Here is a 17,030-nt window from a genome sequence, read left to right on the forward strand (position 1 = left end):
CGGACAAGATTGCCAGGAAAGAGACAGAGTCAAACAACACGAGGGTGAACCCATGGAGGTAGGGGCCATTAGGGCATGACTCTCGCGAGTTGAGAGAGAGAGAGCCGACGTACACAAGGTCTGTGTATGTACTGTGGTAAGCGAGGACATTTCGTACGTGATTGTCCATCGAAACCCAAGTCACAAGGTTATTCCTACAGGAATAAAAAGGCTGCAGTGTCAGTGGTGGGTACAGATTCTGGGACTTCAGGTACCACTCCTTCGGCACTAGTGGGAGAGAAAGAGTGGAAGATCCCCTCCTTGTCTACCAACAGGGTAAAAAAAAACACACATAGTGTTGGCAGTGGGGTTGGAGTACAAACAACAGGTGCATCAAGTACTAGCCATGTTGAATTCCGGGGCAACGGGGAATTTCATTGATAGTGGGTTGATAAGACAGTTAGCAATCGGTAGTGTACCTCGAGACACCCCCGAAGAGGTTCTGGCTGTGGATGGTAAACCCTTAAAATCAGGTCTCATCACTGAGCAAATGGAATACACCAGGCTGTCAATTGAGGATGGGACAAAACAGCATCTGGAAGAGATAGCCTTGAACATAATAGATGCCCCACAGTATGAGGTGATACTGGGAATGCCATGGTTCTGGCACCACAATCCCACCAACGACTGGAAGACCAAGACCGTACGGTTTCTATCCAAAGAATGCGAAGAACACTGTATGCAGGACCATATGTCACAAGCTACAGCTCTCGCTTCCCCTTTTTGTGTGGCAACGGCAGCAGAGAAGGAGGTAGTGTTGCCGGAGATGTATGCTCAATTTCAGGATTTATTCAGCAAGGTACAGGCAGAACAGCTTCCGCCTCATAGGGTGTACGATTGCCAGATTGACTTGATTGAGGGAGCGAAAATTCCAGTTTGTAGGGTTTACGCCTTGTCAGATCTTGAGACTCGTCATCTCAGGGAGTATCTGAATCATTTTCTGGAAATCGGTTTCATCAGGCCCTCACGTTCCCCTGCAGCCTCTCCTCTTTTCTTTATTGCTAAGGTTAGTGGTGAGCTTAGAGCGTGTTGTGATTACAGAATGTTAAACAATACAGTGAGGAATCGAATTTTCTTTGCCACTTATCTCAGTCTTGTTGGATCAGGTGTGGGAAGCCACGATTTACACCAGATTAGGCTTGAGAGGGGCATATCATTTGGTCGGCATCCGAGAGGGGGATGAGTGGAAAACGGCCTTTAAGACATGCTACGGGTTGTACGAATGTACTGTGATGCCGTTCGGGCTGTGCAACGCCCCGGCAGCCTTTCGGTATTTTCTGAACGATGTTTTGAAAGACTATGTAGACCGTTTTGTTGTCATATATAAAGATGATATATTGGTTTATTCAGTGTCAACGGAGAAACATAACAACCATGTCATCTTAGTGTTGGAGAAACTGAGAGAGTACCATTTGTTTTGCAAAGTGAGCAAATGTGAATTGGGGATGAAAGAAGTTGAATTTCTAAGGGTAATGCTATGTCCTGAAGGTTTGAACATGGCTGAACACAAGGTTAAGGCAGTGCAGAACTGGCCCATTCCCAAGAACACAAGAGATGTTCAATGCTTTTTGGGATTTGCGAATTACTACCGCAGGTTCATCCTGAATTTCTCTCAGATAGCAGTCCCCATCACCAGACTGCTCCGAAAGGGGGTTCCTTTTCTATGGACCAAGGAGGCATCCAAGGCTTTTGCCTGCTTGAAACAAGTGTTCACCACTGCTCCAGTGCTCAGACACCCCCAGTTGGAGGTGCCTTTCATCGTGGAAGCCAACGCTTCGGATGAGGCTATTGGAGCAATTCTCTCCCAGAGAGACAAAGATACCGGACAATTGCATCCTGTAGGTTACCTCTCCAAATAATTGAATACGGCAGAAAGGAACTACACAATTGCAGAGAAGGAACTGTTGTCTATCAAAAAGGCAATCCAGGAATGGCGATATTACTTACGTTCTACTGTCACCCCGTATTCCGATCACTGAAATCTGCAATACATGAAGAAGGCGTGGCATCTCACCCAGAGGCAGATGAGGTGGATATTGTTCTTTGCTGAATACGATTTTATCATCAATTTTCGACCAGTGTTGGAGATTCGCAAAGCTGATTTGTTATCCAGGCAGGAAACAGCAGTAGAAACCCTCACTCAAGCTCCTGCGGCCATTATAGATCCGGCTAAAGTCATAATGGTATTACAGGCTAAAAGAAGTGATTAGGAATAAATCAGTCAGTCAGTGGGAGACCTGGGCAAAAGAGGAGGTAAGTCGCCACCTCAAACAAGGTCTGCCATTTCAGAATGATAAGCTGTATCTTCCGACAGAAGAATTACGGAAAAAGGCATACGGCTGGTGTCATGCTTCTCCTTTGGCCGGTCATACTATATTTTAAGATTGTTAATTCAGTAGGGTACTGGGTTAATGCTGTTGTGTTGACTTTCTTTTGGACTGGTGGTATTAAAATGCAATACAAGAGACTAATCCACAGATGAGGCTGCAACACAGCACATATGTCTTTTCCCAATGCTCTTTCTCTTTGTGTCCTCCGGTGCTTCTTATAACTAGTCTCTCCAGAAACCAAGGCGAGTGAGGCAGACCAGCATAGAAGTCCTAGAATCCCAGCAGTGTAAACATGAGTATCATCCCTAGACTACTCTCGTATAGTGGAAGACTACCTACCAAATTAGAGATCCCAATCTGCCTGGCAGAGATACTATGCTGAAAATTAATTCTCTGGAGTAACATATGCGCTTTCATCACTGCTGAATGCCAAGCAGGTGTCTAATGTTTTACCCATTTACCATTCGTTTTAGCCTTTCAGAACCCAACCCCACAAAAGTGGGTTTATTGGTAAAAGCAAAAAACTCAATGGCCCTGGAATGAGAGTTTGTTACGTGCTGCACATTAGATATTGATTGTTCTCCTTGCCCAGGTTCACCTTGCCTTGCATGGAAGAAATCAGTGACCATCACCTGCCGAACATATGTCAGGGTAAACATGATAGTGACCTGGCAGACCATCCTCAAAGCTGTGTTTTCTGAAAACCAAAAAAATTAAAAGTTCTGCCGTGCAGTGTGAGAGACTGAACTTTTTGCTGTGTACCTCCACTTTTTGCCACCCGTTTGACTACTAAATGCTGGTTATCTGACTCTGAGGGTGCCCTGGTCTCTGCTAACCAGACCCAGGGCCGGTGCTCTGATTAAAAGTATATGGTATTTAGATAGAGTTACAATTGGTACTGACAACCTACCAGTAAGTCCCTAGTATATGATAGGGCATGTAGGATTAGAGGCCCAGTAGATTTAATAGAGTTAGGTGTGCCCTGCTGTGGTACCTGCTGTCATTTTAAAAGCCAGCCCGCAGGCTGCTTTTAAATTGGAATTACATGCAAATTCAACTTTGGAAATTAAGGTGCTTCCGAAGTAGTAAATTACCTTATATTTACAAATAGGTCACCCCTATGGTGTCCCCTAGGTGCCCTGGGAGTAGGGTGCCTTGTAGCTATAAGAAAGGACATTATAAAATATGTTTTATATGCCCTGGTGAGGGAAAAACTGCCAATTTAGTTTTTCCCTATTGTATTGCATTGGTTCCATAGGCTAACATGGAAATATTTTAATAAAGTATAACTGTTGATAGGAGTGGGCCACAAATGTAATTAAAGGACTTAAAGGAATAGTTATGATCATTCAACAACTTCCCATTGTTAGATTTACTGTAACTATCACAGAAAAGAAGTTATAGAACTTTCTTTTTAGTGAGCCACAATCCAGACTTTCTGAAGCTCTTCTCTGATTGGCCAGCCTCTGCCAGGCTGGGTCAAGCTGTCATAATGAGGTGTGAAGTGGCCTGCCCTGAGACAATGGATTTCCCGTGGGAGGAGAACTGTGAGCTGCAGAGCAAACGTCAGGAAGAGGGAGGAGGGGCCAAACTGGTCTTCAAAGAGGGAAGGACAGTTTAGAATGGACACAATTTCACCCCTACATCCTAGACACCCAGCCAGACAGGAGCTCCAGTAATTAGATACATAAGGGTGCTGGAAGGGGGGTGTTAGGGGAAACTTAGCCACACCAGTGGGAAAGCTTAGCCTGATATAACTCTTCAGGAGAAAGATTTTCTGTCTTGGATTTTGAAAGAATAGTGCTTTCTGGGGAAAGGATATGCCACACTTTGGAGGAAATGGTCATACACCTGGGTGGTACTCTGCACCACATGGGTCAGACTTGCACCCCTGATTGACGCCCAGGAACACTGAATACATATGGAAGAGTTGCCATGCAACTTAGATCCCTGCCTGGAAAAATCAAGAGAAGGACTGACCTGCTTTAAACCCTGGTCTGCACCCCAAGAGGACTGCACTCATAAGGACTACACCTACTGTACACTTTGGAATTACAACCCTAAGGACTTTGCCTTGCCTCAAAAGTATTGGGGAGGGGCTTCCTGAAAGCAACAAGTACAAAAGAGCTGCAAGACATCCCTTCCTGAAACTACAGGAAGAAGAAGGACTGCCCTGCTGGAACCCTGGCTTGCACCAAGAGGACTGTACTCTGAATGACTGCACCTGCTGCACACTTTGGAACTCCAGTCCTTAGGACTTTGCCTTACTTCAGAAAGTGGAAGGAGTGGACTCCGTGAAAGCAGGAGAATAAAAGAGCTCCACCTGCATCATCTCCACCAGGAAGAACTCAGCTGGACTGCATCAGAGAACTTTAAAGGATTTGGTCAGGTGCATTGTGGGAAACGTAGTCCCTACATCCCAATGGCCATCGGAGAGCTTCTAGACCCTTGGATTGGTGTTTTGAACACTTTCAACCCACAAGAAGAACTTCAGAAAGAAGTTCCAGAAGTTTGGAAAAGTTTGGAGCAACTTTTGTAAAAATCTCCATAAGCTGACCAAGTGCACTGTGGGAGTTGTAGTCCCAGACGACCCCACAAGGCAAATCAGAGCATCTGAACACTCAGTTGGTGCTGTGGGCCAATTTACTGCTTCAAGAAACACTTCTGGAAATGCAAAGCAATCTTGAATTTGTCCAGGTCAGCATGACCTTTATTCAACTCTTTGAGAGCAATGTTCTTCCAAGCACTAGTTTTACTTTTAATCTGCATATCTCTGGTTTCCTACACTGGAATTTTGTCATTTTCGTGTCTACTTCTTCATAAAAATATAATCTATTTTTATAAATCTGTGAGGGGTTTTTATTGTGTGTTGCATCTTAGTTATCTAATGTATTGGTATTTTTGAATGCTTGGCACACCTGTCTCTTAAAATAAGGCTGCCTGCTCGCAGCTAGCAACAGAGAGTTGAGCAAGTGAATAATTTGAGACCCTTTATTGTGTTGATGGTCTTATTACTAGTGGTAGGTCTCTAATTATCACTACTAATAAACCACTTTCCAACATTTGGGGCTAGATTCACAAAGTTAAACTGAGATGAAAGTCTAACTTTATGACTTTCAGTATTCACAAGGGCATTTACGAGTAGTAAAATTAGGCTTTTCTCTCAGTTTTGGTCACAGTTAAACTTAAGACCAAAACTTATGTTTAGCTGAGACAAAAGTCTAACTTTACTATTTATAAATGCCCTTTGTGAATAGCGAAAGTTGAAAAGTTAGACTTTCGTCACAGTTTAACTTTGTGAATCAGGACCCTTGGGATTTACAGGTGAGGATATATCTTGGTGTTTAAACTACACCATGCAGTAAATCAATGTAAGATCTTTAAAAACCCTCTAAGTTGACTTAGAAAACAACTTTTGATTTTTGAAATTTTGAAATTTTGACTAAACTGATTTTTTATTTAAATAATTTTTATTGAGTAAAAGACAAAGTACCAAGAGTACATAATACATAAGGAAATAGAAATAAAATGAAATATAATGGATAAGATACAACCTTATGTACAGGATAAAAAGAAAAAGGATTGGGGAACCGATTAGTTAATAATTATTTATAAATTCTAGAATTTAGGAAAGAGAGTAAGAAAGGAAAGATAGGAAGAAGAGAGGAGTAGAGAGGGAAATAGACGAGAGGAGAGAAAGGGAAAGGGGATAGTCAAATCGTTATTAGTATATAGATCAGTGTGCAGATAAAAAAGTAGTAAAAGGTAACCATAGTAAATCAGATTTGATTTTTTGAGACAGTGATGAAGATGAGACAATAGAGATTCTTTGTTCATTACAAATAAAATTCCCCCATGTTAACATACATATTTTAGAATTATCTTTGAAATAAGTACGAATAACTTTAAATGCAAGAGCAATAAAGAGCTCAAATAATTTTAACTTCAACGTCGAGTCATGGAAATCAGCAGACATGGATCCCAGAAAAACATTATGAATTGATAGTGGAATACAAAAAAGAAATATCTTAGAACATTTAGGTCATATGGAATTCCAGAACTTGAGAGCATTAGGGCAATAATTTAACAAATGAAGCAATATACCAGTGGAGGAAAGATATGACCAACAAAGATGTGATGAAGACTGGTTGATTTTGTGTATAAATATGGGTGTCAGAACTGCTCTATTATATAAGAAAAATAGTGATTGAGTAATATTAGCAGCTTTAGAAGTAGTAAGAACTTTGTGCCAAAATGTGTCCCATTTTTTAATTGAAAGATTAAAGAAACTGATTTGTAATCCAATTTTTTATGTTTCTAAATGTTTTCTATCTCTGATCTTTAAAGTTGTTTGTGACCCAAAACTAGGAACACCATGGAGCTAGATATGGCTAACCTGAGCTCACAGTGGCTGAGCTTAGGGTTCAGTGTTGGTCCAGGGGGCTATCTAATTGCAACAAGATCAGGAAGACAGAGTTGATTAGATCCCTAAGGCCTGGGCTCAGGCAGATCTAGAGAGTGTAGAGGAGGATGAACCTTTCAGCAAACTCCTAGAGGAGATAGATGAAGATAACATATCCATTACTTACTGTATTAGGTTTGTGTTTGCAACTAGGGGAGGGAGGGGATGCTCCCTCCCATCAGAACCAAAGCTGCCTTTGAGGAGAGACAGATATAGGCTCAGTTGGCTTTCATAGCTCTAGAAGTGAGCAAGTTGGCACCAGCTAAGAAGAAGTGGGCAAGGGAAGAAGAGAGAAGAAATGGTGGCAGCAACAATGAAGAAGAAGCTAAGATGCCTAGAGGTGGTGGGTGTCTGTTCGCAGGCTTCCCAAGGAAATAGTTGCCATGTATGTAGAGGGGGACAACATTGACAAATGGCTGACTGCATTTGAAAAGGCCCTTAAGATGAGAAGGGTCCACTTTAAGTATTATGGTTCACTAGTGTAGGAATTGATTCCAGTAGCTGGGAGGGATAGGCTCTTGACTCTACAGGAGGATGAGGCAGAATCCAACCCGCACATGAGGAAATGTCTAGTCAAGATGTTTGGTGTGACACCAGAGCTGTACAGGGTGAAGTTCAGGGACACATCTCACTGAAGGACTAGATTAATGGTAATCAGGTAAGTACCTATGAGGGGATCTACAATTTGATAAAATGGAGTACATATTGTCTAGTTGCCTCTCAGAAGATTTACACCAGCATCTAGTGAACTCAAAGCTTTCTAGACCAAGAGAGCTGGCTCTGAAGAAGGATGAGTGGGTACAAACCCAAGTAATCAAGCAGTCCCAGGGGGAGACTCCAAAAAGGGGGGATTAGGTAGCAGCAGCTGGTGCCGGTAAGTGCGGTGGGCGGTGGGGCGAAGGGATGTCAATGGAATAGGTAAAGTTAAATAAATAAATACTATTCCGTTGTCTGTCATCATCTCTTCCGCCCCGTACCGCTGCACTTACCTGCACCGGCCGCTTTTGGGGTTAGGCCCACAAAAAACCTAAGGTGGGAGGTGGTAAGCGCACAACAGAGGCTCCCTCAGTACTTCAGAGCCCTAGAAGTGAGGAGAGTAGATCTGACCCCACCTCTGACAAGCAGAGGAAGGGGGACTCAGGACTGAAAAAGTTCTTGGACAACAGGCTGTGCTTTGACTGACAGCAGTCAGGCCACTTCAGGGGTGACCCTGCCTGTTCAAAGAAGGTGGATAGCACAGGACTGTCCAGTGTAGCCGTAGAGGAGGACTCATAAGATGAGGAGGTCCTCTTATCATTTTGTTGGGAGACAGGTTCAGATGATAAGCTGGTGACCCCTGAGGGTAGGATTATGCCCTTCCACTCCATTCTGGTGAATGGCATCCCCACCATTTGCCTGCGAGACACATGTGCCAGTCACACTTTAGTGAGTGACAGGTTGATGTCCCCAAACATGTATGTGCCAGGATATACATGAAGAGTAAGGGTAGCCCCAGGTGAGTTCCCAACCCAACCTGTAGTAATAGTGTCCCTAGGGTGGGAGGGTACTCTTAGCTAGTATAAGATAGTAGTCAATACAGACCTCCCCTAAGATTGTCTCCTGGACAATGACCCAGTGGCGTAACAAAATTTGGGAGGGACCCCCTGAAAAGTGCATTGAGGGGCCCCTTCTTTGGAGTCAGGCAGGTGCTCTCAGGGCAGTTTACTGTGCTGAGGAGGCTCCCGGGAACTCAGCACCCCCTCGCACTGCAGGGGCTGCGGGGGCATATGTTATGCAATGACCTCCCAGAGATTGGTCTGATCCTAAGTGGGGTAGTCTCCCAGGACGCCCCACAACCCAAAGTTCCTGGGGAACCAGTCCCTACAGTTAGGAAACAGGGGTCCCAAAAGAAAAGGAAAAATAAGGTAAGTCACTCTTAAAGAGAGTTCCAGTGAACCACGGGTCTTCTGACCTAGTAAGGGAGAAACCCAAAGTTGGCACTGGTGAGGCTTCCCCTGACCACAGGAAAGTCCTGAGCAGTCAGGCAGCTATCAAACACCAGGGTGCAGTCCCTGCACTGAAAGAAGAAAGAGAGGAATAAGGATGACTGCCACAGGATGTTGTAGCTCCCCAGTCTTAACAGCAAGAGATGTTCCAGGATCCCACAGGGGGCCCTCGAAACAGCTCAGCCACCTGTCATTGGAGAACTTAGGGTGTAGTTCTGAATTCTGTTAGTAGTGTCTGCTGGATGCTGGCCTTACTGGCAGCACTGTACTTGGTATGGAAGGCAGACCCTATGGCCAGACGTAAGCAGGGCCCACTGACTCTGTTGGTCATGGTGGGTTTACTCAAGTGTTGGGTATGCTCTGTGGGTAAGCTAGGAGTTGGCCTACCAGTGTTAGTGATAGAGGAGGTAGGCACCTCACTATCCAAACTTAAAAGGGAGGAAGAAAAGGAAACAGCTTGGATTAAGTTTCAGTTTAAAATGGGTGCTGTTACTGTAGAGCACAGATCTTCAAATTGTGGGGCGCGCCCCCCTGGGGGTCAGTGACTGCATTCCCAGGGGGGCGTGACTGCATCTGCAAGGAAGGACTTCAAAATGAAAAGGGCCTGGAAGAGGCGAAGTTTATCTGGCGCGTTCTCAGGATGTCTTATTTTATATGCAGGAGTTAAACTGCATAAAATATGTGTAACTGTAATCCTGAGTGTACCGGGGCACAGACAGTGAGTATGGTGACGGAGTTCAAGGCTAAAAACAATATACTGAGTAACTCTCCCATTTTTCACCTTCAGATAATTGCATATAAAAAAACCACGCACACAATAAATGAAAAAAACAAAGCAAATTAAACACATTTTTGGAACATATACTCTCTTACATTATAAGCCTCCATAAGCTAAAGCAATCACTGCAGATTTTTGTGTCTGACCAGAGAGTCACCAAATTGAATCCTGGTTTTCACAGTGGGGAATAGTATCTTGAGTATTTATAGAGCTAAATGTTCCAAGCCTGTGGTAAATATCACTCTGACTCCATTTGTCAAAGCATAACTCAGCAGCTTTTACAATTGTTGCTTAACAAGTTGCACGGGGTTCAGCATTATGAGTGGCAAACTAAAGCCAGGGTCACTGGAATTAGGCATCAGGGGAGGACCAAATCATGTGGCAGGGTTGATTAAATTATGTGGCAAGAAACTGAAAATTATGTGGTGCTATACAGCACATTTTGTGATACATTTACTTTGTTATTATTTTTGTACTGGGTAACACTATCTGGGCATAGGTTTCACCTCATTAATACCGGTTTAATACCCCAGCTATCATATCATTATTGCAGTAGGCGCAGTTGAATTGGGGCCCAGGAGTGCGAGGGGCTCACAATAACCAAACTATGGAGAGAACAGTTTTTTTTGTCAATTACTGTTATTGTTTGTTGATTTTGTTCCATTATATTTTTCACATTTATTGCAGATTATGAACTACAAAAAAAGTATCTATGCTATGATCTCAAAAGCTCCGCCTCTGCGCTCAGCCCTGCCTCTCCTGCTTCCCGATCTTTGCCATAAAGTTTAGCAGGGGGGGCCCTGACTTCAAAACATTTTGCTTTGGGGGAATCAGAGGAAAAAAGTTTGAAGACCTCTGCTGTAGAGATTGATCAGCTTCCCGGAGGAAGTGACCTTGCCAGGAGGATGTAAGGCAGAGTAGGCCCTACAATTGTACAGCCTGGTCTCTTCACTTTCTTCCTCGCTTGACAGACCAGCGAAACTCTCCCAGGGGTAGGCTGAGTCTCCTGTAATTTTAGCTGGGGGGTGTGTGAGATACCAGGGCTTTTTGCAGTGTACCACCACTTTTTGCCCCCATTTTGACTACTAAATGTTGGTTTTCTGACTCTGATTGTGGCCTGTGCTCTGCTAACCAGTCCCAGGGACTGTGCTCTGATTTAACGTGCATGGTAATTAGGTATAATTACAATTGGTATTCACAACCTACCTGCAAGTTCCTTGTATATGATAGGGCATGTAGGTTTAGAGGCCCAGAAGATTTAATGTTCTTAGGCGTGCACTGCTGTGGGGCCTGCTGTCATTTTAAAAGCCAGCTCTTCCCTGCAGGCTGCTTTTAGATTAGAATTATATGCAAATTCGACTTTGTAATGAAAGTACTTCCAAAGTAGTAAATTACCTTATATTTACATATAAGTCACCCTGAATGTCTCCCCTAGGTGTCCCAGGAATAGGGAGCCTTGTAACTATAAGCAGGGACATTATAAAATATATTTTGCATGCCCTGGTGAGGGACAAACTAGAAATTTCATTATTTACCATAGGCTAACTAGGGAATACTTCAATAAAGTATAACTATTGATAGGAGTAGGATCTCTTGTGGGAGGAGAACTGCAAGCAGCAGAGCAAAAGGTGGGAAGAGGGTGTAGGTGGTCAAACGTTTGAACAGGACACAACCTCACCCCCAGCCGGACAGAAGCCCCAGTAATTTGATTAGTGAGGGGGCTGGACATCAGTGGGCTGGCTTAGCCTGATCTAACTCTTCAGGAAAAAGTTTCTCCATCTTCGATTTTGGGAGAATAGTGCTTTCTGGGGCACGAACATGCCACACTTTGGCACCCTGCACCCCATTTGTCAGCAGCACCCCCCTGCTTTATAGCCAGGAACGCTGAATAAATATGGAAGAGTTGGCCAGCCACTCAGATCCCTGCCTAGAAAATTAAGAGAAGAAGGACTTCCCTGCTGGAACCCCTGGTCTGCACCCCAAGAGGACTGCATTCACAGGGACTGCACCTGCTGCACACTTTGAAAATAGAGCACTAATGACTTAGCCTTGCTTCAAAAGGATTAAGGAGGGACATCTTGAAAGCAACAGGTAAAAAAGAGCTACAAGAGATCCCTGCCTGAAACTACAAGAAGAAGGACTGCCCTGCTGGAACCCTCGCCTGCACCAAGAGAATTGCACTCTGACTGACTGCACTTGCTGCACACTTTGGAACTACAGCCCTAAGGAATTTGCCTTGCTTCAGAAGTAATAAGAAGTGGACTCCCTGAATGCAACAGGTGAAAAGAGCTCCACCTGCATCATCTCCACCAAGAAAAACCCCGCTAGACTGCGCCTCGGAACTTTAAAGGTTGTGGTCAGGTGCATTGTGGGAAAATAGTTCAAACATCCCAAGGGCCATCTCAGTGCTTCTAGACCCTTGGATTCGTGTTTTGGACACTTTAAACTCACAAGAGGAACTTTCAGGAAGAAGTTCCAGAAGTTTGGAGCAACTTTAGTAAAAAGCTCCAGAAGTTGGCTAGGTGCATCGTGGGGGTTGTAGTCTCAGACCCCAAGAGGCAAACCAGAGCATCGGAAGCCTTGTCTGGTGCTGTGGACCACTTTCCTGCATCAAGAAACACTTCTGGAAGTAAGTGTAAAGAACTCTTGACTTTGTCCAGGTCAGCGTGATTTTTTTTAACCCTTTGGGTGCTATTTGCTTCTAAGCACTAGTTTTAGTCTGTAAAAATTCATATTTCTGGTTCCCTACATTGGATTTTTGCCGTATTGATGTCTATTTGTTCATAACAATATCATCTATTTTTATGAATTGGTGTTAAAATGTTATTGTGTGCTGTGTCATACTTATTTAATGTATTGGCACTTTTGAATGCTTTACACACCTGTCTCCTAAGTTAAGTCTGTCTACTCGTAGACAGCTACCGAGTGTTGAGCAAATAAATAATTTATTGAGACCATGACTAAACCTTTTATTTTGTTTGTCGCATTATTACTAGTGGTAGGTCCCTACTCATCACTACTAATAACTCACTTTCCAACATGTGGGGAATCGTATATATATGATTGGGCCTATTGATTATTTTCCCATGCCAGGTCAGCCATGCTTCGCATTGCAAAATTAGTGACAGTCACCTGCTCTAAATGGGGTTGGGTGACCATCACTGTGACCAGGCAGTAATTTAGTGGACAGGCTGCCAGATTATTTGTTTCTGATCGTAGAATTTGCTAAAGCTCCACCAGTGGAAACATAGTTGTTCATACACCTGTAAATGGGGCAAAGGACCTTAGATATTTGCCGGGCGGGAGAACCACTGATTCATAGTCGCTCTCACATTCTGTCTAACCCTAAATTATTGTTAATTAGAATGTACCCCAAGTTGGAATAGCAACTGATTTGCAAAGAGAATGCTGTCCCCATGGGATGGCTTCCCCTTTGGAAATCGTGCTCCAAGGACCGCTCCCTGCGTCCCCGATGATTTCCCAAATGGGAGACATTCTTTAAGCAGCACCTATCCTTTTATAGGAAACAACCTGCTTTGAAAAAGACATATTTCCCTATTTGGAAAGCAACTGGAGTAGCAGAGATCTGCTTCATCATTGCATTCACAGCCTATCACAGAGAGTCGCAATTTGGGACCGTCTAATCATTAACAATTTGGCAGGTAATTTTGCAACTCCCTGCGCATGGACGACTTGCATTGTGAGCTATTAGAACATAGGTTACATCACCAATTGCATCCCCATTTGCAAATCATTAAGCCTGCCAATCGAATGGTAATATTACCTCTACTGCATTGTGACGCTAACTTCTTTTTAAACCATGAGTCGAACAATTAATGTTTTTGCATACTCTCAAAATTGCATTGATTGTCTATTGTCTTTAGACTATCCACAGAGCAGACAATCCACAAACGTATGTTTAGCATAACTGTGCAACTCTACTTTTTCCCATGGAATATATGCAGCCGCGGTCGGTAGTAGGAGTAACTGCAGGGCGGTGACGTGGGGAGGGGGAGGGGCAGGGTGGGGGGTAGTAAACTATGGATTATGGAGGTTTACAGGTAAGTTAACATATAAATTAATAAAACGAATTTCGTTGCGTGCACAACATCGCATTTGGGGATGCAGTGCACGCAACGAAATTCGTTTTATTAATTTATATGTTAATTTACCTGTAAACCTCCGTAATCTATAGTTTACTACCCCCCACCCTGCCCCCCACCCCTCCCCACATCACCGCCCTGCAGTTACTCCTACTACCGACCGCGGCTGCTGTGATGTGAACAATTCCTTTTCTGTACACTCCTTGAAAAAATGAAGGTAATAGTGGATCTATCCAACGCTTTTTCCACCACTTGACCGATGGAAACAGGTAGTGGAAATTAGCAAAAAGTACTCCTCACTTACAATATCCAGCACGATCCCAGCATACAATACGTGTCATCAGCAAACGTAATTTAGGAGAGCACCATCTAAAAACATGCGCATACCTGGGGTCCGATAGGTTCCATTGCAAGTAGAGTTGTCCACACATAGAGATCCTCGTAAGAAAGAGAGAAGGATGATGATACAGAACATATCCATTGCTTTGTTTCTCAGGGTCTTGAATAGGAAGAAGAGGTGCCAAGTTTACAAATCAGAGAGAACCATGCATTTTCAATTTTATCCAAATTAATTTTTCACAGCACCATATATGATATGGAGACCACATAATACGATACATCATCCTCTTTGACGTTCATCTGTAAATTAAATTTCTTATGAAATTTAACAAATTGCACAATATATAGAAAGTGTTTTCAATTCAAAATAAACACACAGACAGGCAGCAGCCCTGAGTAGGCAAATGTTCATTGTGGTGCATGAAATGCTCTTCCCCAGTGATGAAAGACATGTCACAACAAAAAACTAATTGCGTCTTTCTCAGCCAAGGACTGATTTCTCTCGACATTCTTTGAAGATACCAGACATAATGTAAAACTCAAAGGCTGGGTGGCTCTTTTAAATATAGACGAGTGGTCTGATAACGTCGCAAATTGGAGGGGGCCCTGGGTTCACTTGCCATATTTAGTGATCCCCGCCTGCCAGTTGTGAATCTCAGTGATGTAATTCATCCGCCAGTGCAGAGGGTGCATTTTATGGTAGACCCATGGAGGATGGGCCACCAGCTGAAGTTCAACTGGAAGAAACTCTGCAGTTGTGCTACATCTGGACGGAGTGGGGGAATTGAAAGTGTGGTGAGCGGGAGTCCTGCCACTATATGGTGGTGCTCCAGTTCCACCAAACTCAGGGGAATATTTATGAGCCCCTTGTGCCGCCGGAGCATCACTTTTTGTGACGCTCCAGCAGCACAAACTACAAATTTATGGGATTTGGTATAGGGCAGCGCAGCACGTCATCTTGCTGCACTGCCCTAAGCCAAATTAAAAGGGCAGGAATGCATCATCTTTATTCAATTCGGTGCATTCCTGTCCTTTACCCATGCACACCTAGCACCAGTGCAGGCACCCTTGCACCATGACGCAAGGTTGCCTGTGTTGTTGGCAGGATTGTTTTTATGCTGGAAGGGGCGCCTTCCTGCACAGAAACAATCCTTAGAGGTGTTTTCCTCTTTATCAGCACACATAAAAAGAGGAAAAAATGTGGAGAAATAAAGATATTTCTCCTTGTTATGCCTCAGCTGGAAAGATGTAGTAAAGTGCCTCTTTTTACATGGTTAGCCCCTAATTTTTGCCTGGTGTATGATGCGATTTTGAATTGAAAGTGCACTGGGTCCCTGCCGGCCAGATTCCCAGTGTCAGATTTCTTCCCTGAAACTGTAGCATGATTGGCACAGCTTGAGCTCCCCCTGTAAGTCCCTAGTAAATGATATCCTTGGTATCTATTTTTTTTATTTTTTTTATTCTACAGAGTTTTATATAGCGCGAACTTGACCCGAATCAGGTATCAGAGCGCTTTACATAGCACCAGCTGCGTTACATGAGGACCCATTCATTGTTGTTAGGCACAGGGAGATGAAGTGATTTGCCCAGAATCACAGGATGTTCAGCATCATTGCTGAGACTCGAATCCAGTTCCCCAGGTTCGAGGTCGAGCGCCCTAGCCGTTAAGCCAACTCCTCTCCCAATGGCACTGGGACTACAAAGGGTCCACTGGGGTTACAGAACAAATTGTGCCAACCCAGAAGCTTTTCACCAGCATCATGCAAACTGCCATTGCAGTCTGCGTGTCTTGGTGCTGAGAGAACTGAAGAGCCAACATGGCACACAGCCTTGTGTTCCATGCCCCCCTACACTGCATGAGGTATAGGTAAGTTACCCCTTATGCAGGCCTTACAGCCCTAAGGCAGGGTTGCTTCCCGTGTGTGGACATATCTGCGTAAGCAGATTTGACCCTACAATATCAAGTCCGTTCTTGGACATTGTAAGTGCACAGGGAAGCCATTGAGAGTACATGGGCTGGATACTTGTAGTTACAAAGCTCCATGATGGCTTCACTGTACTCTAAGATGTTTGGTACCAAACATCTTGTCTTGATGGTATTGTTGAATTTATTAATAAATGCACACAGGAGACCCTTTAGAGGGTCTCCTGAAAACCTACCATGCACTGGTGTGTTCTCTGACTAGTATTAACCAGCCACGAGCCATGATTCTGACCTCATCTGGTAAGGGCCTGTGCTCTCAGAGGCCAGGAACAATACCTGCTCTGGGTAGAGGTGCTTCACACTTCCCCAGGACATTCCAAGGTGGGAAGCTTTAAAGTTGATGCTGCCTTTGAAATGCAACCAAGTCGGATCCAACTACTGGAGTATGACAACCCACCATTCCTGCTCTACATTTGGTGGAAGGAGAGGTAGGAAAATTTGGTGAATTAGGAGGTGGGTCCCCATTCAGCCAGCACCACCCCTAAGGTGGGGCAGGCGATGTGGAGCCCACTTTTAATTTCCCTCCATCTTGGTTTGTGGGGGAATTAGCCAATTAGGGTCAGGGCAGTTCACCATTCTACAGGAAGTGGTCACTTAGAGGTTGTAGATACCCTAAAGGTTGGTATCCTATTGACTACTACCTGTCACCGCCTTTAACACCCCTAAATTGAGTATTTGGGTGGCATCCCTAGACCCTAAATTTTAGATTTGATGGACACAGAGAAGAAAAGGACAAAGAAAAGCTGCTGGCCCGAGGACTGAAGCCCTGCTGCAGTAAATTGGCACCAAACCATGCCTGCTAACTGAAGGACTCGACAATCATGGTGTGCTGTCTTGTCCTGTAACTGTGAGGCCTCCAAGAACCCTGGAGTTCCTCAAGACTTCTACAAATTGCCAAAAAACTTCCTTGGAGTAGAGGTGCTGCTCCCTTGCAGTCCACCGGTACCGAACCACAGAATCCAGTTGTAACAACTTGCATCACCCAAACTAAAAGTGGTACACCAGCTCTG

General features: G+C 44.1%; 1 protein-coding gene across 1 annotated transcript in view; it reads right to left on the reverse strand.

The window, feature by feature from the left end:
- LOC146805263 (zona pellucida-like domain-containing protein 1) overlaps nt 1–17,030 on the reverse strand; it is a 516,659-nt gene that overhangs the window by 493,256 nt on the left and 6,373 nt on the right. Inside the window, exon 2 of the mRNA XM_085622433.1 lies at nt 14,085–14,196. Coding sequence (XP_085478559.1) covers nt 14,085–14,196 — 112 coding nt within the window. The remainder of the gene's footprint in view (nt 1–14,084; nt 14,197–17,030) is intronic.

Source organism: Triturus cristatus, chromosome 8, assembly GCF_964204655.1.
Source record: "Triturus cristatus chromosome 8, aTriCri1.1, whole genome shotgun sequence".
Taxonomy (NCBI): domain Eukaryota; kingdom Metazoa; phylum Chordata; class Amphibia; order Caudata; family Salamandridae; genus Triturus; species Triturus cristatus.